This window comes from Microcebus murinus, chromosome 23, assembly GCF_040939455.1.
Source record: "Microcebus murinus isolate Inina chromosome 23, M.murinus_Inina_mat1.0, whole genome shotgun sequence".
In the NCBI taxonomy this organism is placed as follows: domain Eukaryota; kingdom Metazoa; phylum Chordata; class Mammalia; order Primates; family Cheirogaleidae; genus Microcebus; species Microcebus murinus.
Window position 1 is genome coordinate 28585723 of NC_134126.1, and position 26585 is coordinate 28612307.

Sequence of the window (26585 nt, forward strand, 5' to 3'; positions counted from 1 at the left end):
TGGAACCACACGTTAGGGGAAGCGGTTTCAAAGGCCAGCCCTGGTACCATTTGCCCAACGGCCCACCCAAGAAGAGTGTTTACAAATGGGTGCCTCCACCCCTTCGAGGAAGCCAAGCCTTATTGGGGTGCGGGTGGGGGGTGTTTTCTAAGTGCAGAAAACGGTCCCATAATCGCGGATGGGGCTGAGGCATTTTATTTTATTTTTTATTTTTCTTGTAGAGACTGGGTCTTGCTATGTTGCCCACGCTGGTGTCGAACTTCTGGCCTCAAGCAATCCTCCTACTTCGGCCTCCCAAAGTGCTCGGCTTATAGACGTGACTAGGACTGGGGCATTTCTAAATGGTTGGAACTTTACGCCAAGTGTCGGCAGCAGGGAGGCCTTTGGGGAGTGGTGTGAAAAGGGGTTGAAGCAAGTTGGAGTCTGTGCAAACCTTGAATGGGGGCTGGCGCCTCCAGGGGAGGGGTCTGGGGCAGGTCTACAAAAAGTGCACTGCGGTGGTTCTGTCTGTGCCTCTCAGACTCGGCCCTCTCTACTGAGTGTAGCTAATGTAGCTACCGAGTATAGCTACACACAGTGTAGCTAGTGACAGAAGAGGGAGAGATGACCCCCGAGAGAAAGGGGCGGGCCAGCTGGCTGCACGGGCAAAATGACTTCAGTGTCCTGTGTTGACTTCACATAGAGTTTGCATTCTCCCCCATGGTATGATCCTCTTTATTTTAGTGGTGTAAACTGCGGGCTGTTTCCCAAATATCCCAGTTCACTTGAACTCCCCAGGCAGGTGTAGACCTGGCTCAAATAGCCCCCAGGGCCCCTGTTTCTGACTCCATGCAGCCAGAGCACCAAGAACCCACCACCCACAACCCCGAGACCCAGAGGGCAAAGCGTCCCTCTTTCCAAGAGTGAGCTCTTTGCAGATCCTGCGCAGCTGCTGTTTCATACCAATGAGCTTCCTGCAACTCCACCCAGCACACCCTGGGCCCTGCCTGTCCCCAGCCCTCTCATACCTCACGCTCACACACACCTTACCCTTTTGCACATTCATGTACACAGCCCCACGCCATTCTACACACCTGTGCATGCACATGTTTTTGCTCTTCTACTCACACACACACTCACGTTCTCAGATGCGCACTCAAAGCAGGTGCCCAGACTCAGAAGCCTTTTACATTGGGCGGTGAGTTGCTGCACCATTACTCAGTCCTCGCCAGGCAGAATCCTCTGTTGCACTGGGCTGTTCGCGCGGCAGCTCCCTCCTTCCAGAAACCCTGGCCCCAGTTTGCCATATGGCTAGAGGGATCTTTTTTTTTTTTTTTTTTTTTTTTTTTTTTTTTTTTTTTTTTTTTTTTTTTTTTTGAGACAGAGTCTCGCTTTCTTGCCTAGGCTAGAGTGAGTGCCGTGGCGTCAGCCTAGCTCACAGCAACCTCAAACTCCTGGGCTCAAGCGATCCTCCTGCCTCAGCCTCCCGAGTAGCTGGGACTACAGGCATGCGCCACCATGCCCAGCTGATTTTTATATTATATATATTAGTTGGCCAATTAATTTCTTTCTATTTTTTATGGTAGAGACAGGGTCTCGCTCAGGCTGGTTTTGAACTCCTGACCTTGAGCAATCCGCCCGCCTCGGCCTCCCAGAGTGCTAGGATTACAGGCGTGAGCCACCGCGCCCGGCCTAGAGGGATCTTTTGATCCATCATGATGACTGAAATCCATCTGTTTTACAGGTGAGAAACTGAGACCCAAAGGAGTCCTATAACTTCCAGATAAACTCTGTAAAGGGGGTCACCTGGTCTTCGTCACTTGCCTTCACAAGCTCAGCACCTAGTGTGCCTGGCACAGAGCCAGCACGTGATAAACACGTGTAGAGTGAATGAAGGGGAAGTTTCCTGGGGAAAGAACTAGGAAGGTCCTCATGCCGCAGCCCCAGGCTCCTGAGACAGTTTCTTTTTTTCATGCAAAACCTCCCAGCTGCTACCCTCCTCCAAAGAGGAAATAGTTGGCAGATGACTAGGAGGGTCCCTGGGGTGAGGAGCTGGAGGCCAGAGACGTGTCTGAACACTTGGTGCCTTAGGTGACATTTCAGAGTTGAAGGGTTTTCCGGGATGGCTGGGGGGAATCTGTCCTCCTTCCCCCCAGCACGCCGGCACCATGGACAGCGGGCAGGAAGGAACTCCATGCTGGCGGCTGGTGGTCTTCTGGCTGGTTGGGCTCTAACTGGGCTGCCAGGCCTCCTTCTCTCGTCAGCCTTGGGTGGGAGACCGTGGCCTGGCCGTGCCAGCAGGGCTAGGGACCTCTATAGCCCCACTCATGTCTCTAAAAGGTGGCCTAGCCCTGCCCTCCTTACCTGAAGGAAGAGACAAGGACTTTGGGGCCCCCTGCCTGCCATTCAACAGACAATGGGCCTTGGTCCCAAGCTCAGCCTAGCAATCCGTAGCCTCCACACGAAATGTTGATAAGGGAATAGTCATTTACAGATCCTATCCCAGGCTCCCCGGTGTGCCCATCTGTAGAAGGGGCTGGATTGGAGCTGCCCTTCTGACTGGGTCTTGCTATACCTCCAGCCTTGGCCTCTGGGGCCCAAGGGTGGCCAGCTCAGCCCTGGTCACAGGTGACCTCATCTTTGCTCTTCCCCCTCACACGGCCACTGGCTTTGCTCACACCCCCACCGTCTTACGCGAGGGCAAGCTCAGTAGCCCCCTAACTCCGGTTCCCCTGCCCCCAGGCTCTCCTCCAGCCCATGCTCCACTTGGCTGCTCCATTCCCTGTGCCCTTCCAGAAATCCTTCTTGTCTACAGATTTGCCTACGTCCTCATGGAGCTTTAAAACCCTCCCTGGAAGGCCCTTCGCAAAGTCCCACCCTTCCAGCCTCCATTCTTACCTCTGCCCAATGCTCCCTGAGTTGCATAAAAGTCAGAAATCAAAGAGCCCAAAGACAGCACCAGTTTCGAGAGGAATCTTACTAATGCCCCTTTCCCTGCAGGCTCCTCTATGGCTGCGGCTGACACAAGGAGTCAGACCCAGGAAAGAAGCAGCACCCCAAATGCCCTGCTTAGGGACTGGGCTCCCTCTCCCCTTAGTTGTGGGCTCCACCAGGAGTGCTAGGTCAGAATTAGGCTTTTTATGAGCTATGGGTGACAGCCAGCTGATTAATCCAGCCTTGTGATAGCCCCCTAGTACCAGATTGTTGCTCATGTCACTCCCTGGGGCCAAGAGAAATGCTGGCTCTGTCTTCCCTTACCAAGGGCCAGGAGCTGGTGACCCAGTGAAAGAATGTGCTTTGCTTGGGGTTTACATTCCAGGATCAGCTTGGGAGGCCAAGGGTTCAGGTTGCCAGCAGGAGCCAGGCACAGGGCAGGGAGGTGGCGCTGGACAGACCTTCCTCCCACCTCCCTCCTGGGCACATAATCCCATGCCCTGTCTGGTCATTCCTGTCTGGGCATTCCTGGGCCTCCCCGAGTGCAGGCAGACCCAGGAAGGAGAAGACACTCACCTCTTTCATGGAGCAGCATTTAAATGGCGTGAAGTGCCCCTGAAGGGCCCTGAGCCACAGTACCCACTGCCACAAACCCCAACCTGCTGGGGAGTCTTTAACCGTCTGCAGAGCACCTCCAAGTTCAGGGTCTCCTTTGACCAATTAGGAACTGAGGCCTAGGAGAACTGAGTCACCTGCCCAGGGCATGTGGCCAGCACGCTACAGAGCTGGGTACAGCTCCCCATCCTCTGACTTCCATTCTGAAGCTCACTGTACCTCCTGCCTCAAATATATCAAAGCCTCTCCACCCCAAGATCTAACCCAAGGCCCCAACTTCACAATGTCAGTGAAGAATCAATAAAAGGATGGATGTGAAAGTGTTCACACCTGTAAAGGTGGGAGGCGATTTTTATTTACTCATTTCAATCCATCAAGGATCTCGGGGGACAGAGACAATGACACAACAGGGTTAGTTAGCGGGGAGCACTTGGAGACTCCGGGGGCCCAGGGAGGAGTCCCCTGAAAACCTTTACCCCAGCTGTAAGCATAGCTTCCCCCTTCTCGCACCCCAACACATTGCCCAACCCCACAGCAATGGTAGTGACACAACCAGAGAACCGGAAAAGGACTCAGGAGCGAGGGGCAGAAAAAGAGGAAGATCTCTTTGTTTTGCCATGGACAACAAGGTAAGGAGACGCTTTCCAAAACACTGACTGGAAGCTCTAGACTTTCTGTCTATACAAATATCCACCCAGTCCACCTCCCAACTCACAGAACAACATTTTTCTGGTGTTAAAATCCAGCATGAGCCGGGCGCGGTGGCTCACGCCTGTAACCCTAGCACTCTGGGAGGCCCAGGCGGGGGGGATCGCTCAAGGTCAGGAGTTCGAAACCAGCCTGAGCAAGAGCGAGACCCCCATCTCTACTAAAAAAAAAATAGAAAGAAATTAATTGGCCAACTAAAAACATATATAGAAAAAATTAGCCGGGCATGGTGGCTCATGCCTATAGTCCCAGCTACTCAGGAGGCTGAGGCCAGGGCATCGTTTAAGCCCAGGAGTTTGAGGTTGCTGTGAGCTATGAGGATGCCATGCACTCTAGCCCAGCAACAGAGCAAGACCCTGTCTCAAATATATATATATATTTAGATTGTTAGAAGATCACTAGTTCCATGTTGTATTTCCAGCACCCATTCAGGCCCCATAAAGCAATGGGCAACAAGTCAGGGCAACAAGGCATGATGTTGCACCGACGGGGTTTGCCTCCCAGCTCTACTGCTTGCCAGCTGGGTGGGGTTGGGTGTGACACTATATCTAAGAAGCTTAGAACCAGGGCTGGCTCCATAAGTGCTAGATATTATTATACCTATTGTAACAGCTCAGTCCATATTTGTTGAAGGAATGAATGAATGAACAAATGAATGGCTCGCTGGAGGAACACATCGCCTGCTTTGTGGTCACAGCTTTGGGCATCCCACAAAACTCGCTAGGCTTAGTTTGGTCAGAAGAGGGCAGCTTTGAGCCAGGCGTCCCGATTTGCCAAAGACTAGCAGGCTTTGCATCCCTGTCTTTGGATTTACAGCTCTCAGGCCAGGCTGGGAGGGCCAGTTCTAACATGCAGGCTCCTAACCAGGTAGTTCCACCAGCCCCGGAGAGGGGAAGGTTAACACATTCAAGGCCATATTGTCGCCTGTGGGGGCAGGGGAGGTGACTGCGGACTGTAACTCATCCTCAGAGCCCTGGGGAAAGGGAATATGATGGCTGAGGTCTCAGGCTGGGAGGGAATGGTGAGTTGAGCCCCTTTCCCAGAAGATAGAAGAGGCAGGTGCTCAGGCATCTATACTAAGATGATTGCAAGGGAGAAGATGCTCTAGGGCCCGGGAGGCCCCTGTAGGTCATGAGCTTCAGAGCATGCTGGCTTTCCTCTCCCCTCCCCAGCCCTACCACACATGCAGTACCTCCTTCCCTCACCCCACCCCCACCCCATCCCTAGGACCTTTCCTCCAAATCCCACCCAGCCTTCAAGGCTCAACTATGAGAACCCCCTCAAGCCCCTGGGCCAGAATAAAAAAACATCCTTTCAGCCCCCACAGGCATTTTATACCTCTCTCAGGGGTCCTACCACTTTTCAACTTGGATTATGGGGTAAGTCGTATATCTATTTCCCTCGCTAAACTGTAAACTCCCTGAGAGTAGAGAGCTAATTCTCAGTCACTCCTCAAGACTCATCCTGGATGCATCTGAGACCTGCCTTAGCTGCCCCCACCCCACCCCACCCGCCCCACCCCCCACAGCACCCAGCAGGACACCACTGGACAGTCCCACTCTGAGCTGCTTTCACAGCCCTGCCCTTTGATAGTCTGCACCCACCCGGCCCCCACAGATACGCACACAGAAGGTGTGAAGTGTGTAAGGACAGGAACTGGGGGTTTGTTCCCGATTGTTTTCCCAGCACGGCATACAGTAGACCCCACAAATGGCTGCTCCCAGGAGCCCTTCGGACACGGGTCAGCAAAGGGCCGTGGGGCTGGGGGAGAGGGGGTAGGCTTCCCCCTTCCGGGACTGGAGAGTGGGGCAGGCAGGATTGAAAATGGCTTAGCTCAGCCCTGACACCCGAGCTCATCCACACATCCAAGCACATGACCCAGGAATTGCCTGAGAGCTGCTGGCAACAGAGTCCCTGACCGGCACAGACTCCCTGCGAGGCACTCCTGCTCTCCCACCAACCAGGTCTCTCTCCAAGGAATTTGAGAGCTGAGTTTCAGCAGATCAGATCATTTCTGAGTCACATGCTGTTGTGGCTCTATGCCTGTTTGTCTATCTCCCTCTATCTCCCTCGCCTGCCTCTTGTTGTCACCTAAATGGGGATTGAGATTATGTCAGAGGAAGCTGAAGTGGGGATGAGAAAGGTCCAAGAGATTGCAGGTGATGTCACCCACTGCCATGGCCAGTTAGCTGGTAATGGCAGGACATCTGTCACATGTAGTGCTTTCCCTTTAGTCTTTGGATTCCATTCCTTCCATCCACAGGCATCTATTGAGCACCTTTTGTGTCCTGGCAGCACACTGGATGTTGGGGATACCTGGAAAACTTCATGGGACTCTAGATTAAGCCTGAAAGGGAATCTTAGGCTCATCTGCATAATTCTTTCATCTTATGGAGAAATGTTGATTTGGCTGGCTAATTGCCACTTGCCCTTCAGGTCTCAGCTTGAAAAGCCCTGTCTTCAGGAAGCTGCCCCAGACCAGCCTCCTCCCATGGGGCTAGGGGCTCTCTCCTGTTATAAATCACACGGCATTCTGTTCTTCCTCCATCATGGACCCTTCTCCCTCTGTATAGGATTTGCTTGTCTCTCACTAGACTGAGAATACTCCAGAGGCAATGATCTTGTCACCATTATGTCGTCTGGCCCAGCATCTAGTTGGCACCAGTATTTGTAGAGTGAATGAAGTAATCAATAGAAGGCCACAGAACTGGTTAGTGTCAGAGTCAGGACTAGAATTCAGGTCTCCTAACATTCAGCCCTGTGCTTGCCCTTATGTTACCCAGGCTTCCTTTTGAGAATCCTAATCCATCTGGATGGGCCCCCAGGAATGGATACAGATGTCAGAAGGGAAAGGAAACAGCAGGTCAGGGGAACTGTCTCCTGGGCCTCATCCTATTTTCACAGATAACCCAGAGCAAAAGCCCAGGCTGGTAGAGGAAAGAATGCTAAACCAGCTTCTCCCTCCTCTGGCCCTTCAGATCTGGGGGAGGGGAGTTGGTTTCCTGTCTAAGGTGGATCTTCTCCAGCCACAAAGGAAGAGAAGGGCTCCGTAGAGGGATGAAGACATCCACAACTCACTCTAGAAAAGATCAAAGGATCCGTGGAAGTGGAAGTAGGAAAGTAGGTAGACACTAAATACAAAATCCCACTAGGGATCTGGTCCTTCTTGATCCTCAGCCTGCCCTGAATACACAGCTGGAGTACCATCCTCCTGGGGCATGAAAGGAAGGCTGTCTCCCCAGCACAGCTGGGATCCAGGCAGGGCCATAAGTCTGCTAGCAGGAGGGCTTCCCTCAAGGGAGGGGATCCAGGTCTGAAGTCTTCTATTCTCGACAGATCAGGGTCTGAATCCCAGTTCTGCCACTTTCTCACCAGTTGTGTGGCCTTGGGCAGAATAATACTCCTTTCACAGGATTAAGTTATCAAGACAGCTGCAAGAGGAAAAGTGCCTTTCTTCTTCCCACTTAGAGCAAGGAAGAAAACCTATGGACATTCTCATTTCACTCTAAATGGATTCTCAGAACACAGATTCTGGACCTAAAAACCCTCAAAGCCCAAGCCACACATCATGACCTATCACCAGTCCTCCTGGTTCCGAAATCAGGGGCAAGAACACTTTGGGTGGGGCATCTGTTTACAGATTTAGGGATACAAGTTAAATAGTAGGATTGTAATATATGTTTTTTAATGAATACCTGTTTCCCTTTTGGCTCTCTCCAGCTCCTGCCAACACTTCATAAATTCCACCACCTCTGAGGGGTCCACTCAACCCCGGAAGCCCTCTTTGAGGAACAGGTGAGGCCTTTCCAAGACCACTAGATTCTGGGATCCAATTAAGGTTGATCTAACTGAAAACGAGTGAACTCAGAACCCTAGAACAGTTCTCCACCAGCGCTCTCATTTGGCTTGATTCTACCCCTGTCCTATATCCTATCCCTTTTTCTTTTTTATGGACTTAAAGAAGTGGCCCAGCAACTTTTATAGACCTGGGCTTGGGAGAAGCAAATTACTGAGGATGGAGAAATACTTTGGTGACCTCCAGCGCCCTCAGATTGCCCCTTGCCAACCGAGAACACAGCACAACAGAAAAACAGGGGCTCTAACCAGGACCAAGCGCCACTCAAGAGGCAAGAACAGCTCCAAGGGCCCTCGGAGCAAGGTTCTGGACTTCCAGCCGGCCTCCGCGGCCGCCGGAATCCCCCGTTCCCCCGTCCTGGCCTCGGGGGCCCAGGTGGGCGGGCTCCATTGACACCTTTCCCAGCCACGCCCAGGGGAGGAGGCGGGGCCGGGAGCCGGGCGAGCCAATGCGGGAGGCCGCGGTCACGCGCCGCCCGGCTCGCCGGCCAATGGGCGCTGTCGGGGGCGTGGCCAGGGCCTCGGGCAGGCAGCGCTTATAACAACTTGGAATGCTGCGCTTCGCGAGCGCTGCGCTGCGGCCGCGGGGTCCCTGCGCGGAGCTGGACGGGCGCCGCGGGCTCTAACTCTCCGCGCGCGGCCGCTGGACTGCGCTGTCGCCTTCGCGCCCGTCCTGCTCGCCATGGAGTCATTGGCTTTTCCTCCGCGCCTCGGCCCTGCTGCCTCGGCCGCCGCCGCCGCCCTGGCCGCGGAGCCCCCCCGGCCCCTGGCCGACGGGCTCATCAAGTCCCCCAAGCCCCTGATGAAGAGGCAGGCGGTGAAGCGGCACCACCACAAGCACAACCTGCGGCACCGCTACGAGTTCCTGGAGACCCTGGGCAAAGGCACCTACGGGAAGGTGAAGAAGGCGCGGGAGAGCTCGGGGCGCCTGGTGAGTGCGGCTCCCTTCTGGCCGGCCCAGCGGGCGCGGGCTCGGCGGCTGCCGGGGAGTGAAGGGGGCTGGGCCGGGGGCCCGCGCGTTGCTCCGGGGAGTTGCCAGCGTGCGGTCCCACCACGCCGAGGGGGCCCGTGTGTGCGGAGGGGTGTCCTTTGCAGACGTGTCTGTCCGCGACCGGAGGGACAGTGGTCGCAGACCTGAGGACCCCAGGAGCACCAGACCGCATGGGATGGATTGCCAAACAAGTGAGGCGGATGGCTGGCCCGGGGCGCGCAGAGGACAACGTTGTCCTGTCTTGGGATGGGGAGGCTCCCTAGGGAAGATGGGACTTAAGATGAATTTTGCCTGGAACAGACTGTTCAATAGAGTGGAAAGAGAAGGCACCTGAGCTTAGTAGGAATTTGATAAATATGTGTGTGGTTGAATGAATGGATGCGGTGTGGAGTTCCTCAACTCTAAAGAGTCTGGCGTCCCAGCGTGCTGTGGAGATCCGCACAGGGGCGGGCTTGACATTTAGGTCCTTTACAGCTCTAAGATTTAGTGGAAGTTTCCTTATGATGAGGTTTTGATTCTGGAAAATATGAAACCAGGCACTGATACCAAGTCTACTGTGCCCCCAAGATACCTCTGGGCCCTTTTCAGGAACTTGCCCTTTTAATTTGGTGTGTGTGTGTGTAGTAGTCACAGGAATCTGTGTGAACTTGGGCAGTTTCCTCACCTCTTGACTCTGTTTCCCTTTCTGCAAAAATGGAGAAAACACAGCCTGCCTCACAAGCTGCTATGAGGACTGAATAAGATACAAATGTGAACTTGAATTGTCCCTGACACATAGAACTTGCAGTGAGAACTACTATGTGTATCTAGAAAGGCCAGCCCAGAAAGGATGACAAACTTGCCAAAAGTTAGTTACCATTGGTTCACTGTGGTTCTCCTACTCAAGTTTAATGTGCACAGGAATCACCTGGGGTGTTTGTTTAAAATACTTATTCTCTGGTTCCACACCCAGTGGAATTTATTCTGAAGGTATAGGATGGGGCCATATAATCTGTATTTTAACAAGCCTTTTAGAGCAGGTGGTTTAGGGATTATGTTTTTGCTGACTCCATTTGGGTGCTGGTTGTAAGGTGTGTGTGTGTGTGTGTGTGTGTGTGTGTGTGTGTGTGTGTGTAAGTACGTACGTGTGTGCCTGGCTATGGTTTGCCCTATTGGCTATGGCAGTGGTTGCCTCCTCCCCAGGTTGTGTTTGCTTTTGCAACCAGTAGCTGGTTTGAAATACAAGAAGTCATTTCATTGGTGAAGGAGAGTGGATGTTGGAGAAAGGGGTGGATTATGGCCCCATCAATAGGACTGAGTATGTTTTTCCTGCTCTCGCCTGGCACAGTCCCCAGTTGCCCGCTGCCAGGTTACAGCTATTGGGCAATCATGTACTTCCTGGCTTTCCTTTTCTTTCTCTTAAAAGTGTGAGGACCCAGTGAGGCCCCAGGCTTGAGACTGCTGGGCCCAGGCTTTGTCAGTGGCTCAGCTGGAAAATAGCTGCTCGTGGCTTGTGCCTTTTGCCTCCTGGGGGGAGCGGGTGGGGACTGGGTCGTGAGGACTGGGGTGGCCAGGAAACTGAGATTGAAGTTCAGAGATCCCATCAGGTTCTTGACCTGGGTCACTGCATATGTGTGTGTGTGTGTGTGTGTGTGTGTGTGTGTGTGTGTGTGTGTGTGTGTGTGTGACAGAGAGAGAGAGAGAGAGAGAGAGAGAGAGTGGATGTGAGTATGAGAGAGAGAGAAAAAGAAAGAGAAAGAGGGAGATCTCATTTGATTCCGGAGTGAGATAAACCAGCTTTCAGTTTTCAAGCCTCAGCAGCTCTAGGCAGGAATTCCAGCTTTTATTACATCAGAACAGGGAGAATTCTGAAGATACTCCCTGGCCACATGCCTCTTGCTGTGAGAAGGGAGCCAAGATCAGTAGGCGTGGGCCTGCTGTGAGCCTCCCTGATCTAGACCACCCAGTACTGCTGCTGAGAACTTGCTCAGCTCTCCCTTCTTCTTGGAGAGCAGTTGCCTGCCGAGCCGATGGATTCTCAATGTTGGAGCATTGCCCTCCTCCGCACACTGCCCCCAACCCTGCGCCTCTACCATCCTCCCTGAACCAAGAGAGGCCAGGTGCCACGTGGGGGCTGCCCATGACCCCCCTCCTCACATGAATTGGGATTGTTGGTGGGGGCTAGATTGAGAGGAAAGCCTGCTGGGTGACTTCCATCCCAATTTTCCCTCCACCTTTCTAGTTTACTTCCCCCTCTCAGCCTGCTAGGTGGGATTGTCAGGGGATGGGCAGAGGGAAGGGCAGGTGGGCGGGACTAACGGCTGCTCCAAGAGGGCATCAAAGGAAAAACAAATATTTGCTCTGGATCTTGGTATCCAAATGACATTTCCTCCTGTGATTCTCCCTGCTCCCCTCACCACCCCTCCCCCTGAAGAGAAAAACACATGCTGAGTGAGGTCCCTGGCATGGCCGAGGCCACCAGAGCCTTTGGGATAATCTGCATGGTAGTCTCACTTGCAAGGGGTGCCTTGCGGGAGATGAGGGAGTCCAAGAGGGTAGTGCTCTGCGGCAGGGGCGCTCTGTCCCTTTGATATATTGGGTTGCCATGTGGGATTCCAGAAGGTTTGAAAATGACTGAGATGGTCTGATTCTTTCACTGACAGATGGGGAAACTGAGGCCCAGAGAGGGGAAGTGTCTTATCCTGTGCCTGTAACCTGCCTGCAGCACAGGCATGGACTTGACCACCCAGGCTCTGAGTGACCAAGTACTGAGTCTGGGACTGGGAGTTGGCCTTGAGATGAGCCCCGGCTTGCCCCAGTGCGCTGTGTCATTCCAACAGCTAGCTCGCTGGCTGCCGTTCCCAGCGCTCCAGGCAGTGCTGAGGGTGGGAGAGTCACTGGGAACCAACCCGCACCCCCACATACACTGACTGTGTTAAGGAATCCTGGGTGAGTGTCCTACGTTATAGTCCCGGTGTTTAAAACTTACTGGGGAGACTGCCTAGCTCAGAGTCAAGACTGCAAGGGTTCAAGTTATGGCATTGTTGCTTACCAGCTGTGCTACCTGTTCATTCCTCAGTTTCCTTATCTGTAAAGTAGGGATTATAATCATTCCTACCTTGTGGGGTTCTCCTAGGATTAAATAAGATAGTCTATGCACAGTGCTTAGCGCAGTATCTGACATAGTTATTATTCCAGCAAGGTTGGCTTTGACCAAGCCTTCCTTTCCTCTCCTGGGGACCCCCCACCACCATCCTCGGTCTGCCCTGCTCTGAGAAAGAGCATGGATTGTGCCCAGCTTCCCTAAGCCAAGCCACTTTGATCTCTGCTTTGTTCAAAGTCCCAGCCTCTCTTTCAGCCCTAGTTCCAGAGGACTCCCGCCTGGCCAGCTACCAAAGGCCTGCTCGGCGGGACACTGCCCTCCTAGCTCCTTCTGCACCTGCCTGTTCAGCTGCAGGGACGGAGGCTGCAGGCGACTCTTGTCCTTGGGCTCTGGCCAAACCACACAAGAGGGCTGGGCAGGGAGGCTCCTTGCCCAGCAACCTGGCAGAGGGGGTTGGAGGGTGGCAGGGAGGGGGTGGTACAGTATGGGGCTCAGGGGAGGTGGCTTAGGCTCCCCTCAGAGCCCAGTCCTGATCTCCTCCTTGTCCTCGGCAGGTTGGTGGGATGGTGAGCCACCCCCAGGCCCATCCTCACTCTGCCCAGCCTGGGCCAGCCCAGCCCAACCTGTCCTCCGTTATCTAAATGGGTCATCCTCCAGTTCCTTGCCCTGCCTCCCAGACAGCAGCTGCTCCATTAAAGGGCAGCGGAGTCAAGGAGCTTGGCTCTGGCTCCAGGTGATAGCGATGACCAGAGATGCCCAGCTTGCACCCCTTCTCCCTGCACCTGCAACCAGCACCTCTGGGCCCTCTGTTTCTAAGAACTTTCTACCATTCTTAGTTCCTGGGAGGGAGGCAGGGTTTACCCATCAAGCCCCAGCACCTACCTCTCCAGGGTGTAGGCAGAGGAGCAAGGGCATGTTTATATGTCCACAAGCAGGATGGGGGTGGCTGGTGGTGTACTGCACAGCCTGGCCCCGGGCAAGATGTGAGGCATGCCCTTTGTCTTCTGAGATGGAAACTTCTCCAGGCAGAACCCCTGCATCTTAGATCCTGATTCTGTCTCGATGTGTTGGGGGGCCTTGGAAAAGTCAGTGCGCCTTTCTGGACCCCAGTGTTTCCCATTTGCAAAACAGGATATGGAATTGGCCCCGCCTCCTTTCCAATGTTCATGGCTGCAGGGGCAAGAACATCGCTGGGATGGTGTCGGGAAGAATTATGCTCGGGCAGGTGAACATGGTCATAGTAAGGGGCCTCTGGACAGGCCCCTTGGTAACAATCCTTGGCAGGCGCTCTCTGAAGAAGCTCAGCACAGAACAGAGTTTGGAAGGGAGTTTTGAGATCCTGATGCTCAAATTTGTGAGTGGCTTGCAGCCCTTTGCTCCAACCTTTCCTTCTGCCTGGAGTGCCCCATTGCCCCAACCTAGCCCACCTCCCTTGGCCCCACAAAGCTCACTCACCCTTCAAGCTCTGAACTAGTTCTCTCCCAAGGGTGGTTTTCCCTGCTTCTGCAGGGAAAGAAAGCTCTCTCCAGTGTTCCTGGAGCCCCTCTGCAGAGAGGGGCCTCAGCTGCTACATTTATTACACCAGACTGGAGTTGATTTAATTGCTAGTCCTCCCCCTGGACTGAAGGCCTTGGCACAGGGACTAAGTTTTGTCTGAATCCCTAACACATAGCATAGCACGTATAGGCACTTAGCAGATGTTTGAAGAATAAATGTCCTTTCGTTTTTCATATGAGAACATTAGAACTAGCCAGACCAGTTAACCGGATCATTTAAGTGACTTGTCTTGAGTTGTGTAGCTCGATAGGGACAATAAGGATTAGATACCTGGGCTCTCAGTGCCCACTCCACTAATCAGGTGTTCACGTTTACCTTATCATCCTTGGGCCTGGTTTTCCTTCCCCCTCTGCGTAGGGTGGTCGTATGATTTATTGTCTACACTCGGATAGTTTGGACAGTAAAAGGGGCAATATTAATAATTATACCAGGACTCTCTCTGGGCATGTGGCCCTCCTTCCTCTGGGTGGTCCATTCAGCAATTGTTACACTCTTCCTTGGCTTTAGTCAGTTTATTTTTATTCTAGAAAATAGTCCCCCAACTAACTTGCAGATGAGAACAAAGGTCCTTAAAAATTAGTCCTCAAGACTGAGGTTGACTCTACCCGTGCCTGGGAGGAGGGGTAGAAAATCTTATCTGGGTGCTGTCCCATAAGTCAAAGATCAGCCCGATGACTTAACCAATAAATAATTTTATTGTGAGTTGTGTCCCTAGTAAACAACTGTTGAATGCATTCGGTAGCTAGGCTCTGTCTAGGCCTGAGCGGTTGCTAGCTCTAATTTACTTTGACAAGCCATCCAGGCGATATGTAGAGGCCTCTCCCTAGCTAGAGGCCTCTCCCCTGGGGCTGGGGTAGGCTGGGAGCAGGGCCTACTGTTGGAGGCCTGATGAATAACTTGCTTCTCTCCTGGGAAGTGCCAGCCAAGCTGTGATGTGCTAGAACCTAACTTAGATAACTGGAGGGTCCCTGATAAATCCCTAAATCCCCTGAGGCCAGAGCAGGAGTTTGCAGGAGGATGGAGCTGTTCACTGAGAATTAACAATTCTGAGTGAGAACTTTGGGCTTCCAGAGTTGAAAGAGATGGCTCTCAGGGTTGGACTTGTGTACCCTCTTGCCCTTGTGGAGACTCCTTCTAGCACCTCAAAGACCCCCCCCTTTTTTTTGGAACCTCATTTCTTTTAGGCCTTGTCATCTGTAGAGTTCAGCCCCCTAAGCCTGTAGTGATTTATTTCACTATTGTTTACGTTTGTGAGTACACAAGCGTCTATATCTAAGATGTGCCTAGGTCTTCTATACGTGTACCTCTTAAGTTCTCAAATTTTTTGATTGTCTGGATATGTGATTTGTGTTCACATGATTGCTTTTACTATCTATTAATACATTTTAATGGACCTTTGTCTCTAAAGAGCTCATAGCGCTATATCCATTGTTTGATTTTAGAAACAAAGAATTTTAGAGAGAAAAGAACTAGTCCACAAAATCTCCCCTCAGGGAGAGAAAAGGGGTATGGAGAGAGAGGTGTGGGGGAATGACGCCCCAGGTTGAATCCGGGAGAGAGGGGTGCCTCCGAGCTAGAGAGAGGATCCAAGCCCTCTACACCCCACTCCCCACCCCTGCCCAATTCCAAGCCCAGGGATTTTTTTTGGTTTAGCTCACTGGAGAGACATGGATGGTTTGTTGGAGCGGAAGGCGGGCAGCCCCAGCCCCTGCAGCTGCAGCATGGGGAGGAGGCTCCATGGTGACCATCCCTCCCTCCTGCCATTGTCCTCTGTGCCCTGCTCGGGGAGGGCCTGAGCAAGCACTGGGCCTCCCCTCTTTCACCGGCCCGGCTCTGGGGGAGGAGCAGGGCGGAGGGCACGCCATCCCTGGCCCGTTGCCGGGGTGACCGGGCTGGCGGGCATTGTGAGCAGCTCCTCTGACGGGATTAGGGCTGTTCCGCATTCTTGTCCGACGGGGAGCACAGGCCGCTGTCCCCGTGAGCCCTGCGAGCCGGAAGCCATTGTCTGCCTGCAGAGCCCTTTGAAAGGGTGGATTAGAGGCCCCTCCCCTCAAGCAGGGGTTTCCTTTTCTCTGTCTCCCTTTGAGTCCGGAGGGGAGGCAAGCCCTCCTGGGAAATGAAGAGCTATTTATCCCGGTCTGCATCGTCTTCGGATTCTCATCGCTCCCCTATCTCCCGCGAAGAGGAAGTCTCCTATTTACTGTCCGTGTTCCTGGACAGGACTTGCCAGGAACTGGCTGGCCCCGGACGCCCCACCCCCGCCCCACCCCCGCCCAGCCCCCATGCCAGCCGTGCAGCTGCAAGGAGGGCCAGGCCATGGCATTTGTAGGGCTCTTTGCGGGGACTCAGAGCAGGAAAGCCCCAGACATCTTAGCTCAACCTGTTTATTTCACAGAAAAGAAAACCGCGGCGCTGAGAAAGGGTGGGATTCGCCCACAGGGACAGCCACAGAATAAGGGCCTAGAACGGGGGCTGGCCCCTTGGCTCCCCAGGCCTGTCCCCCTGTGACCTGGTGCTCCTGGGGCATTGTCCTGCAGCTGCTGCTGAGTAGGGTGGAGCAGAGAGACACCCGGCCACCTGGGTCCCTAAGAGGCGGCTTCCACTGCATCTTGGCAGCTCCTGTGTGTCCCCCTGCCTCGCCCCACCCTTCCTGAGCACACGACACGCCCCAGCCACGGGGATTAAACCTTACGTGGTGTTTTTCACATGTAGAGACTGAGATGGCAGGGCCTGAGCTCTCTGTTTAACTGCCGAGTCGTTTGTCACCAGGGGAGGAATATTTCCTTACCTGGACAGAAGAGATTGGTGTTTGAGTTTTCTTCCCCCCTATAATTTGGGGGGCAACGTTTTTAAACATCATAGTAAAATATATATAACGTAAAACTTAACCATTTTAAGTGTACAATAGGGTTAAGCAAGTTCACATTGCTGTTCACCAGTCTGCGAATTCTTTTCGTTTAGTGAAACTGAAACTATAGGCATGGAGCCACAACTCCCATTTTCCCGGCCTCCTGCAGCCACCGTTCTACTTTCTGTCTCTGCGGATTTGCCCGTTCTAGGTGCCTCGCACAAGTGGGATCCTACGACGTTTATCCTTGTGTGATTGGCTTATTTCACTGGGCATAACGTCTTCAAGGTTTCTAGCATGTGTCAGAATTCCCTCCCTTTTTATGGCTCCATTGTGTGGATAGACCGTGTTTTGTTTGTCCTTTCATCTGTTGAGGGACATTTGGGCTGTTTTCACTTTTCGGCTAGAATTTAGTCGTTTAAGGCAACTGAGTGCTCTGGGGGCAGATAAAGTACCAAACGTGGAGTCAGAGAGCCAGTGGTCTCCCCCCAGTTGGTGATCACCCCAGTTAGTGATCACCAGTGGTCACCCCAGTTAGTGACTGTATGTCTGAGCAGGTCATTTAACCTCTTGGGGTTCCCGGGTTCCTCCCCTGCAAACGGGGACGGTGACATTTCCTGTGCCTACCTCCCAGGGCTGTTGTGAGGGCCGGTTCCTTCACTAATGCCACAAACAGTTATCCAGTGCCAACCACGTGCCAGACACTGCGCTCAGCGTCAAGGGTCCGTGGCGAGCAAAACAGGCCCCATCCTCGTCCTGGTGCGGCCTGGCACAGGGGCTGTATAAATCGTACAGCATCCGTCTTACGAAGGCAGGTGGCTGCCTTCCTAGTTCAACGACCAAGGGTCCTCAAACTACGGCCTGCAGGCCACATGCCGCCCACCGAGGACATTTATCCGGCCCGGCGGGTGTTTTTGCAGCCGCTGCCTGTCCTGCTTAGCAGGCACCGCGTCCCGGGCCCCGAGTGCGCATGTGTGGAATGTGCGCCGCACCCTCCAGCGGTCTGAGGGACAGTGAACTGGCCCCCTGTTTAAAAAGTTTGAGGACCCCTGAACTAGACACTCTGAATAAGGAGGCCACTGGTCCATACTCCTTCCTGCTGCATGGACTGTACCCAGCCCAGGCGGGAACCTTTTCTAGAGAAGGTGCTCTCCGGCCGCCCTGCCACCCACCCTGGGGAAGGATGGAGTGGCCTCTCTGGGTGCACACGGCGGCCTTTGTGGCGGGTGCAGGCAGGCCAGCAGGGCCAGGAGGGCCCCCAGAACGTCCTCAGAGATGCCTTTACCTGTCAGACCTTTCTCCTCACTCTCCCGCATGCTCTGTTCCCAGGTGGCCATCAAGTCCATCCGGAAAGACAAAATCAAAGACGAGCAAGATCTGAAGCACATACGGCGGGAGATCGAGATCATGTCGTCACTCAACCACCCTCACATCATCGCCATCCATGAGGGTACGCGGGGGACTGGAGTGTGTATGTGTGCATGTGTGTGTTTAGAAGGAGTCAGAACAGACAACACGAAGAAGTGAAAAAACCCCAGGGTTTAGAGTTGGGCAAAAGCTGGATTTGAAACCCAGCCGTGTGACGTTAGGCACCATTTCATTTAGGCTCCGGGCCTCGGTTCCTCGTTTACAAAATGGGATACTCCCACGTACATCACGAGGTGGCCGCAAAGATCAAACTGGATAATGTCACGGAGGGCTCTGCTCCAGGGAGGTACTCAAGGGAGTGCAGGCTTATTGTCATCGTTAGGTTTTCCCTCCCTGCACGCTGCCCTCCCAACAACACAGCTGGACCCTTAGCAGTCCTAGGGAGGCTGAGGCACACGTACACGTGCGCCCGGCTCAGGTGCAGGGGCGCTGTTCTTCATGGTCCCAAGAGCCAGATCTCCTAGAGTCTGTCCTGTGCTCTGAATCGCTCCCGCCAGGGGCTGGCTGCTCCCTCTCCTCGTCCCTCCTGTCTTCCTCCTCTCTGACGTCAGTGCCGACTTCGCCACCCCGGCTGCCCCCTGCCCCGTGACCCAGACAACAGAGCAAGCAAGAGAGGGTGACGAGGGAAAGAGGGGGAGCACCCTCCCACACACACCTGTCTGCTTCGAGCCTTTACATAATGTCAATTAGACCGGAAGCCGGGGAGAGCAGTAGCAGCAGGGGGGAGGGAAGGGAGCCTCTGTCTGAATTTTCCGAGTGGGGTAAAAAATGGAGCAGTGTCTGCTCTCAGGTCCTGTCTGTAGGAAGATGAAGGGCAGAGCCACTGACATGGCCCTGTGGCCTGAGCCTGTCCCATGGGGAGCCCAGGCAAGTGGCTGAGAAGACTAATTGTATCTCTGTGTACCTCCCTCAGGGAAGAGTGGGCCGATGACAAAGCATTGGTTAAGCCGGGCTGAGCTTGGTGACTGGCAGAGTGTGCGTGCGTGTATGTGTGTGTGTGTGTGTCTGTGTGTGTGTGATTTCTCCCCCACACCCGTCTCCCCAGCTAGGCCTGGGAACTGAGCGTGCAGCTCAGAATGTGGCTTCTTGTGTACCTTGAGCACACATAGAGCATCACAGTGTACCTGGAAGGGCCCCCCTAGCTCCAGGCTTCAGGGGGTGTGGGCTGGGGGAGGCTCTAGTCCTGGGAAGTGAACTCTGACCTAGCTCCTCTCCAGAATGTGCCCTGGCTGGCTCTTGACCCCCAGCTTTATGGCACAAAGGTTAGCGAACCCCTGCAGAGATATCGAGAGCCCCAGGGGTGGTGGAATCTCAGCCAGGCACCCCGAGGAGGCTGAGCCACCGTGGATCAGGGCCATTTACTCATGTTCCCCTGGAAAAAGGCACAGTCCTCCTGGCCCTGTATCCAGGAGTGCCTGGAAGTGGGGACCCCTCTAGGGGAGGAGCCTCCTCCCTCTGCTCCTTCTCCGAGACTAGACAGTGACAGCTCTGGGGCTGGCCCAGCAAGTCACAGGACCTGTCAGACACAAAGATGCCATGTCATGGATGTGCATGTGCTGACACACACCCAGCTGAAGGGCCAGTTTGGTGAACCAGCCACGCCTTACCTTTCCCGGGGTCTGGAGCCAGGACAGGGCCTGAGGTGGCAGGAAGGGCCCTCCTACACGTGGAGCTGAGCCAGCCGGGATGGGCTGGTGGCCAGGAACCCAGCCAGTCAATTAATTGCCAAATACGTATTGATTGTTTCTATGTACGAGGCCCTGGCTCAGACAGCCTGGATGGAAGTCAGAGATGGTGAGGGTGATGAATGGCCCAGCTCTCCACGGTACTTTGTAGCTCACGATCCACTTTCGCATCCTGTTATCCCTCTTCTGCTCTTCCAGGCGGTCATTATTATTGGCAATATTTTTCAAAGTTATTAATGAGGGCACTGATTATAAAGATAACAGTAGGTACCACTTATCGAGAGCTTGCTTATGTGCCAGACCCTATGCCAGCTTGCTCAGCCAGCCCCAAAGCTATTGCTGACTTTTTATATCTGTTTCTTACCCCAGCCCTGTGAGGCTGCCATTATCATCCTGCCTTTCAAATGAGGAAACCGAGGCACGGTGGTAAAATAACTTGTCCAAGACCACTCGGCAAAGTTGTATTCTTACTGATGTATCTAGAAGATATTTGCCCAAGGTCACAGGCGAGAAAGAGCTGGGTTCTAAACCAAAGAGGCTGGCCCTTCGTTCTCAGCCAGTGATGTCTCTGCCTTCCTGGGGATTTGCAGGTAGTTTTCAGAGTCCTCCAAAGCCTGGACTTCCAAGGAGGGGGAGGGCAAGGCAGTGTCCTCGGCCTTAACTCATTGCTCCCTGAAGGTGCTGGGAGCTTCAGAGGCCCTCGTCCTGCAGCCCGATTGGCAGACATCTCTAGAGGGAGGTCCTGTCTGGTGTGGGGCCTGGGTGGAGTGAGCGGCCCCAGTGGAGAGCAGACTGCAGGGGGGCCTGACGTTCCCCACCTTGCTCTGCCCAGTGTTCGAGAACAGCAGCAAGATCGTGATCGTCATGGAGTACGCCAGCCGCGGGGACCTGTACGACTACATCAGCGAGCGGCAGCGGCTCAGTGAGGGAGACGCCCGGCATTTCTTCCGGCAGATCGTCTCTGCTGTGCACTACTGCCACCAGGTGAGCGCGCACCTGCCCCAGCCGTGTTCTGAGGGGCTGAGCCCTGGGACTCTGGAGCTGGTTTAGACCAGAGAGAGCCCACAACTTGTCCCAGATCACTCAGGGAGACAGAAGCAGAGGCAAGACTGGATTCTGGACTCTCACTCAAGGAAACATTGGCATCTCTGACTTTGCGTCTCTTGGCTGGGGACGGAAGGGGCTGTGATTTCCTGCATCATACACCAGTGAAGATGGGCATTCCCAGCCCACCTGTGCTCAGCCCCACCTGGCTCCCTCGGCCCCTCATCCCCTTCCCTTCCCTGGTGACCGTCCCTTGACTCTACTCCCTCCTCCTTGCAGAACGGAGTTGTCCACCGGGATCTCAAGCTGGAGAACATCCTCCTAGATGCCAATGGAAATATCAAGGTGAGCCCCACTTCTTGTTTCCAGAAGCTTCCCTGCCCCACCTTAGCTTTTCTGCACCATCCCCAGCCAGGTAGCTCTGAGCTCTTAGTGGGTTCCTGAAGGAGTTGAGCAAAGATCAGACTTAATATGTCAGTACCGACAGGAACCTCATCCACTCCAGCACCTGCTGGATGAGAACTGAGGCCTCAGGACAAAGGGTGACTTGCACAAGGTCACACAGCTAGTGAGTGGCTGAGCCTGGGCTGGAACCAAGGTCTTCTGACTCCCAGACCAGTGTTCTTTTGACATCACAAGGCTGACAGGAGTTTAGATCTAGGCTCAGCTTTTGCTCACAACCTTGGGATGGGCCAGGAGTTCTTCTCCCTGGCTGCATGTGTGCACACTTGCACGCACACACATGCACATTCTAATCTGCTACAGATAGGTAGCCGTGTGGCACCTGTCCCCACAGCCCAAGCACTTCAGCACCAGCTTCCTGCTTGCCGCTGCTGGATTTCCTTCCCAAGGAGTTAAAGTTAGGTCAGGCAGGAGAAGCTCATGCTGGTGGAATAAACCCAGATCTCGGAAAGGAGGGTGTGGCAAGGGCTGGCTCGGGCAAGGAGGCTGTCCCCTAGCAGGCACCTGGGAGGGTGAGTCTGCCCTCTGACCCTACTCAGAATCTTCCAGAACCCAAGCCATAGTCCCATCCAGTGGCTCCAGACCTGTGGCCTGAGGTTTCCCAGTGCTAAGTTCATTCCCCCTTCCCAGCCAATTCCCGGAGAAGGTGGGGCTCTCTTTGATGCTGACCGGGGGCAGGGAAGCCAGAGCCAATAAACCCATGACCAGGACAGGAACGAACCTTCACGTCTGTGCCAATCACAGGCCTGTGGGCTTCAACTGTATCTGCTCGATAAGAGGCCAATAAAGCCATAAAGGAAGGAGCCCAAGTTTCATACACAGCCCCTCCCCAGCCCAGGCACGCATGATCCTCTGGCAGGGTGGGGACCAGCAGGCCATCGGCCTCGGCCTCTACCTGTGGATAGCTGGGAAAGGCTGTCCATGGGGGGCGAGAGGGTGGGATCGGGGGGCTTGTCAAGCGCTCAGTGCCAGGTGGCTCAGGGAGTCCTTGTGAAGGTCCTGTGTGAAGGTCCTGTCTGGGCTGTCCCCACAGCCCTGCTGCTTGCTTTGCCCTCACTATTGCTTCAGAGCTACTGTGGGCGGACCCCAGCTTCCTGCTGCCAGGTGCGGGCAGAGGCATGAGCCCTGTGCTAGGAGGGCAGCTCCAGTCTTGCACGGCTTAGGGTGGTCCTGAGGGCTGTGTGTTGGCGTGAGGAGCTGGCTCTCCCCCTCCATCTGGCTCCTTTCAGCTGATGAGCCGGGACTCCCGGGAGCCGTGGGCCGCTGTAGGGCTTCGTAGGAGGAGGCAATCTCAGGGCAGTGGAAGGCCTCCCAGGGGAGGTGGGCTTGCTGGATGCAGGCAGGAGAGAGGGTTTCTTGGGTGGGATGCAGCAGGATCCTGGAGCCCCCCCACACACATGCCTCCGCCTGGGCGCTCCCTACTGGCACACCTGCTCAGGGCTCTCTCTCCCAGGCCTAAGCTATGTGGACAGTGCCCAGTGTGGGGCAGGGGTTGTGGGGACCCTTTCCTTCTGCTGGGGCCTGGCATTCCTCAGGGTCTGGAGAGGGACGTGCTGGGAGCTATGGAACAACCCTAGCCTTGGCCTGACCTGGGTCTGCATTTGCCCCAATCCTGCAGATTGCTGACTTTGGCCTCTCCAACCTGTACCACCAAGGCAAATTCCTGCAGACCTTCTGCGGGAGCCCCCTCTATGCCTCGCCAGAGATCGTCAATGGGAAGCCCTACACGGGCCCAGAGGTGAGTGGCCGCCCTCCGCCAGCTCGGTCACTTCCCAGGACTTCAGATCCTGCGAGCTAGGCGGGCTGGTTTCCTGGTAACTCCCTTCTTCAGAGCGCAAAACCCAGCTCCCTCACAAGTAGTGGCTTGCGCCAGGTCTCTAGCCAGAGTGGCAAGACTGGAACTAGAACCCAGGTCTCCTGACTCCCAGTCTAGTGCTTCACACCCTCACCTTCCCTGTTCCCATGACCTGCGCTGGGGCCCAGGCCAGCCTTGATGTAGAGGTGGTGTCCACCACAACCACCCCACCCTGCCCTTGTGCTGTGGCCGTCCCTCCTGGGGAGGCGATGACGTCTCTCTCTGAGAGCAACAGCCCCTGTGCGGTGTCCCCCTCATGGCCCCAGGGCACCAGGGGTGGGTGGTCCTCAGGTGTGTGGCCCCTGAGTGGTCCAGCAGGTCCCTTTCCTTCCCCAGTGCTGAGGCTGAGGCTGGCAGCCCCCGCTGCGGGTCCAGCAGCCTTGGCCTTACTGATCTCCCCTCTCCCGCAGGTGGACAGCTGGTCCCTGGGTGTCCTCCTGTACATCCTGGTGCATGGCACCATGCCCTTTGACGGGCAGGACCACAAGACGCTGGTGCAACAGATTAGCCACGGGGCCTACCGGGAGCCCCCCAAGCCCTCCGGTGAGTGCGAGGTGGGGGGTTCTCAGCCGGAGCAGGAAGTGAACAGTGGCACCCGGGTGAAGAGGGCGACCGTCCATTGTGACCTGCAGCAAAGATTAGGGAACCCTCCACAGCCATCTCTCCAATGTCTGAGCCCTCTGAGGAAGGAGGGGATAGCTCTCCCTTCCCCCGTGGGCACGCTGGGTTAGAGTGGGGAAGTGCTACCTAAGGTCCGACTTAGATCTTGCTGCAGTTGTCTCATTTCCTGTTTTTGTTCTCACCCTCAGAAACCTTTTTGTCCCTTCATTGTGATGTAGAAGGCAGGAAAAAGGGTGTGAGAGCCCCAGTTTACCCTTGCGCAGTCTCTGCCCTCCGAGGGTTGGATTCAGTGGAGAGAGAGAGAGAATTACACATTGACATACCAGCACAGGCACGGGAAGGGGTCACAGTCTTGAGAGGGCGTGGGGCAGAGAGGCAGCAGGGGGAGTCAATCCAGGAAGGCTGGACGGGGGAGGTGGCTGGGCCTGGGTATGTAGAGCCTAGGTTGGAATGGACATATCTGACCCAAAACTCAGTTCCCCCAAAAGTAGTGGCTTGCGCCAGGTCTCTAGCCAGAGTGGCAAAACTGGAACTAGAACCCAGGTCTCCTGACCCCCAGTCTAGTTCTTCACACCCTCCCTCCCCTGTTCCCACGACCTGCGCTGGGGCCCAGGCCAGCCTTGATGTAGATACAGGCGGGCAGCGTCTTGGCTCAAATGGGGTGAGACACTCGGGGGAGACGGGTTGCCCATTCTCGGAGCGGCCAGACTGAAGCCTCCGCCTTTTGTCTTCCAGACGCCTGTGGCCTGATCCGGTGGCTGCTAATGGTGAACCCCACCCGCCGGGCCACCCTGGAGGACGTGGCCAGTCACTGGTGGGTCAACTGGGGCTATGCCACCCGCGTGGTGGAGCAGGAGGCTCTGCGTGAGGGCGGGCACACTGGCGGCGACTCTGCCCGGGCCTCCATGGCTGACTGGCTCCGGCGTTCCTCCCGGCCGCTCCTGGAGAACGGGGCCAAGGTGTGCAGCTTCTTCAAGCAGCACGCTCCCGGCGGTGGGAGTGCCGCGCCCGGCCTGGAGCGCCAGCACTCGCTCAAGAAGTCCCGCAAGGAGAATGACATGGCCCAGTCTCTCCAGGGCAGCCCGGCTGAGGACACCGCCCCCCGCCCTGGCAAGAGCAGCCTCAAGCTGCCCAAGAGCATTCTCAAGAAGGCGGCCTTGACCTCCTCCTCATCAGAGGGGGCGAAGGAGGACTCCCCGGAGCCCAGCCCAGTCCCCACTGGCCCGGGGCAGGCTGTGCCCCTGCCCCCCAGGAAGGGCATCCTCAAGAAGGCCCGGCAGCGCGAGTCCGGCTACTACTCCTCCCCCGAGCCCAGTGAGTCCGGGGAGCTCTTGGACGCAGGGGACGTGTTTGTGAGTGGGGACCCCGTGGAGCAGAAGCCCCCCCAGGCCTCGGGGCTGCTCCTCCACCGCAAGGGCATCCTCAAGCTCGATGGCAAGTTCTCCCGCACAGCCTCGGAGCTCACCGCCCCCGCCGCCTTCGGCTCCCTGGACAAACTGGCCTCGCCTCGGCCCCCCGCCCGGACCAGCCGTCCCTCAGGGGCCGTGAGCGAGGACAGCATCCTGTCCTCTGAGTCCTTTGACCAGCTGGACTTGCCCGAGCGGCTCCCCGAGCCCCCGCTGCGGGGCTGTGTGTCTGTGGACGACCTCATGGGTCTGGAGGAGCCCCCCGCCGAGGGCCCCGGAGGCTGCCTGCGGCGCTGGCGGCAGGACGCCCTGGCGGATAGCTGCTTCTCCCTGACAGACTGCCCGGAGGTGACAGAGGCCTACCGACAGGCACTGGGGGTCTGCTCGAAGCTCGGCTGAGTGGTGGTGGGGGGACTGCCCGAGCCCAGGCAGGCTTAAGATGCAGCTGGCTGCACCCGACGGGCGCTGCCTTCTCCCCTGCCGCCCAGGCCCTGCACCCCAGCTCAGAAGGCTGAGGGGCGTCAGCGGAGCCCTGGCTGGGCCGGATGTGGGGAGCAGGTACACGAAGTACATCAGGGGTTCAGCGTCTTCAGCCCTGTTGAACCAAGCAGAGGGGAAGAGAGTAGAGCAACGGAGTAGAATGGGCAGGCCCGTGGCAGAGCCCGGGTTGCCTGTTTCTCGTACACATGGCAGGGCCGTGGGGACTGGGCAGTGTGCCCATCGGTGCCCACGCCCTTCATTGCCATGGATAAGTGTCACACAGGGTGTCTCCCGGAGCAGCCCTGGCCCTGCCCATTCCCTGCCAGAGTGGGCCGGACTGTCTGCACACGCACGTTCCAGCCCCCACCCACCGCTAGCACTGGATTGATTGTGGCCACCCAATGCGCCTGGGACGTCCTGGGAATGGCCTGGAGTGACCCTCCCTTATTTATCCTAGGCGTAAGAAAACACAACTTCTGTTTCCTCAAAGGTTCTCTCCCTTTCCCATCCTCCCAGCCTGGCCCAAGCCTCCCGGAGTCGCTGCTATGAATCTAAAAGACTTGAAAAGGCTCAGGCTGCTGTATGAACTTCATCTCAGGGGTCCCATCCTCCTCTGGACCCCAACTTTGACCTCAGAGACTCGCAACTTCTGCCTCTAAGCTGCTCCTGAAGTCTAGACTGTGGATGTGTCTATTTCTCTGGGCCTTCGGGACCCTGGAAAGTCCATATTTATTTTTAATTGTTCTTGACGCTGTTTTATAAAAAGTGAATCTTGCTGTTTTCGATAATGTGAATGCCGTGTTCTGGGAAAATCCACTATGACGTCTCAGTTTTGCGGAGGGAGAGGTATTCTTGCAATGGTTCCCACTGGTCACGGAGAAGGGGGTCTTTTCCAAACCCTCATGTCCTGTTGACTGTCTACCTAATGGTCCCTCTTCTCTGCCTCAGTGGCCAGGAAGAACCCTCCATTAAAACCAGAATGGTGATTGGAAAACAGCCTCTGTCGTTCTCTTTGGGGAGGGGGTGGGGGCCAGG

The 26585-nt window shown here is 55.4% G+C and overlaps 1 protein-coding gene across 1 annotated transcript; it reads left to right on the forward strand.

Moving 5' to 3' along the window:
- The first annotated feature begins 8641 nt into the window (after positions 1 to 8641).
- Positions 8642 to 26544, forward strand: NUAK2 (NUAK family kinase 2). The gene is made up of 7 exons (XM_012759796.3): positions 8642 to 9022; positions 17899 to 18019; positions 20515 to 20666; positions 21006 to 21071; positions 22807 to 22926; positions 23454 to 23586; positions 24400 to 26544. Exons 1-7 carry the CDS (start codon positions 8774 to 8776, stop codon positions 25467 to 25469), a joined length of 1911 nt encoding a protein of 636 aa, XP_012615250.2. The 5' UTR covers positions 8642 to 8773; the 3' UTR covers positions 25470 to 26544.
- The last annotated feature ends 41 nt before the right edge of the window (positions 26545 to 26585 follow it).